The following is a 1,461-nucleotide window of genomic DNA, read 5'->3' on the forward strand; positions in this document are numbered from 1 at the left end:
AAGGAGCAGCCCCTGTGAAACAGGGGCATCGCTGGCCACCACCAGTGCTCTGAGCATGAACAAGGACCAAGTGCCAAAGGGATGTGCCCTCCTCTCACAGGGAGGGAGGGATGGGGATGCCCCTGCCTGCTCCGAGCACACCACTGCCAGGGCAGCCCCAGCACCCCGGGTTGCAGAGCCCAGAGCTGCCAGCTGAGAACCCCTGTTCGCCTGGGGCACGATGCCCTCCCTGCAGCCCCTGCGCAGGGAGGAGGGTGCTGGTGCTGGTGACGAAACTGCCCAAGCCATGAATCAGAGCTGTCGTCTCCCACCACCAGAGGCTCTCGCCATGGCTATATATAGTGCTGGGAGCGCTGCAGCTCGGGGCAGGTTTCAGGCTCTGCCGAAAGCCTCATGACTTCATACCCAAAGCAGCCTCACAGCGAGGGCTGGCCAGATGGCGGCCAAAGCGCTGGCCCTCAACAGCAACAGTGTCTCCCCATGGCACTGCCAGCACAGGACCTTCGTCCGTGGTGGGACAGGGAAGGGAATTACCTTGGCAGCGTTCACCAGCCTCCATGCGTTCAGCAGCCCAAAGCCGTGCTGGTGGCTGTGGCTGAAGCCCGCCCGGTTGGTGTCCCACTTGGCGTGACGGTCCTCGTACTGCAATGAAACACGGGGCACTCTCGTTACCTTGGGGCAAACCCACGGCAAAGGGAACCAGGCCTCAAGGGAAGGAGGCTCAGAAGCATCCCGCAGCAGAGGGAAGGAAACCCACATGGCCTTATTAGAAAGAAACAGGTTGACCTTTGTTTGAAACAGGTCCCGTCACAAACAGGCTTCCCAACTCCTAAGAAAGGAAATCGAGCAGCACAAAAGGGCACAAATGCCTCTGCTCTGAAACATCCCAGCTGCTCCCTGCTCCCTCAACCACAGCCCGTGGGATGGCAGGAGCTTGGTAAGAAGGAACCAAGTTCTTTAAATCAACAAGAGCTGGGCCAGGACAGATCTGGGTCCCATCACTTATGGGGTTGTAGTGCTCCGGCAACGCTGGCCTGCAGTTGTGGAAAACACTGCCCTGGGCCAAAGCGAGCACAGCATGAGCTGGACACAGACTCCTCGCTGCCAGAGGGTGTGGATGGAGCCCTGTCCCTAAACCAAATCGGGCAGCTCCAGTCAGTTCCTCTCCTGCTCCTGATCCCTGCACTGAAGCTGTGCTGGAGTGGAGGCCGAGCGAAAGGAAGGGCTGTTTGCTCCCGAGCTCTCCATTCCATGTGTTTCCAAGAGCCCATCTCTCTGGAGAGCCCCGGGAAAGGCCAGAGCGGGGCAGAGCTCCTCGCCTTCCCCCTGCACAGGCTGTGGGGTGGCACTGAAGAGCCGCATCCATCCCTTTGGGCAGGGACGCGCTGCACACACACACAGTGCGTGCGAGGCATGGTGAGCCCCTGGAAGACCTGTACCCTGGCAGATAGATGGAGGCAT

The 1,461-nt window shown here is 60.1% G+C and overlaps 1 protein-coding gene across 1 annotated transcript in view; it reads right to left on the reverse strand.

Moving 5' to 3' along the window:
- PCSK7 (proprotein convertase subtilisin/kexin type 7) overlaps window positions 1–1,461 on the reverse strand; it is a gene marked incomplete at both ends in the record, with an annotated part of 11,394 nt that overhangs the window by 2,663 nt on the left and 7,270 nt on the right. Inside the window, one exon of the mRNA XM_010010896.1 lies at window positions 502–642. Coding sequence (XP_010009198.1) covers window positions 502–642 — 141 coding nt within the window. The remainder of the gene's footprint in view (window positions 1–501; window positions 643–1,461) is intronic.

Source organism: Nestor notabilis, unplaced genomic scaffold (genome assembly GCF_000696875.1).
Source record: "Nestor notabilis isolate BGI_N333 unplaced genomic scaffold, ASM69687v1 scaffold22203, whole genome shotgun sequence".
NCBI classification, from domain to species: domain Eukaryota; kingdom Metazoa; phylum Chordata; class Aves; order Psittaciformes; family Psittacidae; genus Nestor; species Nestor notabilis.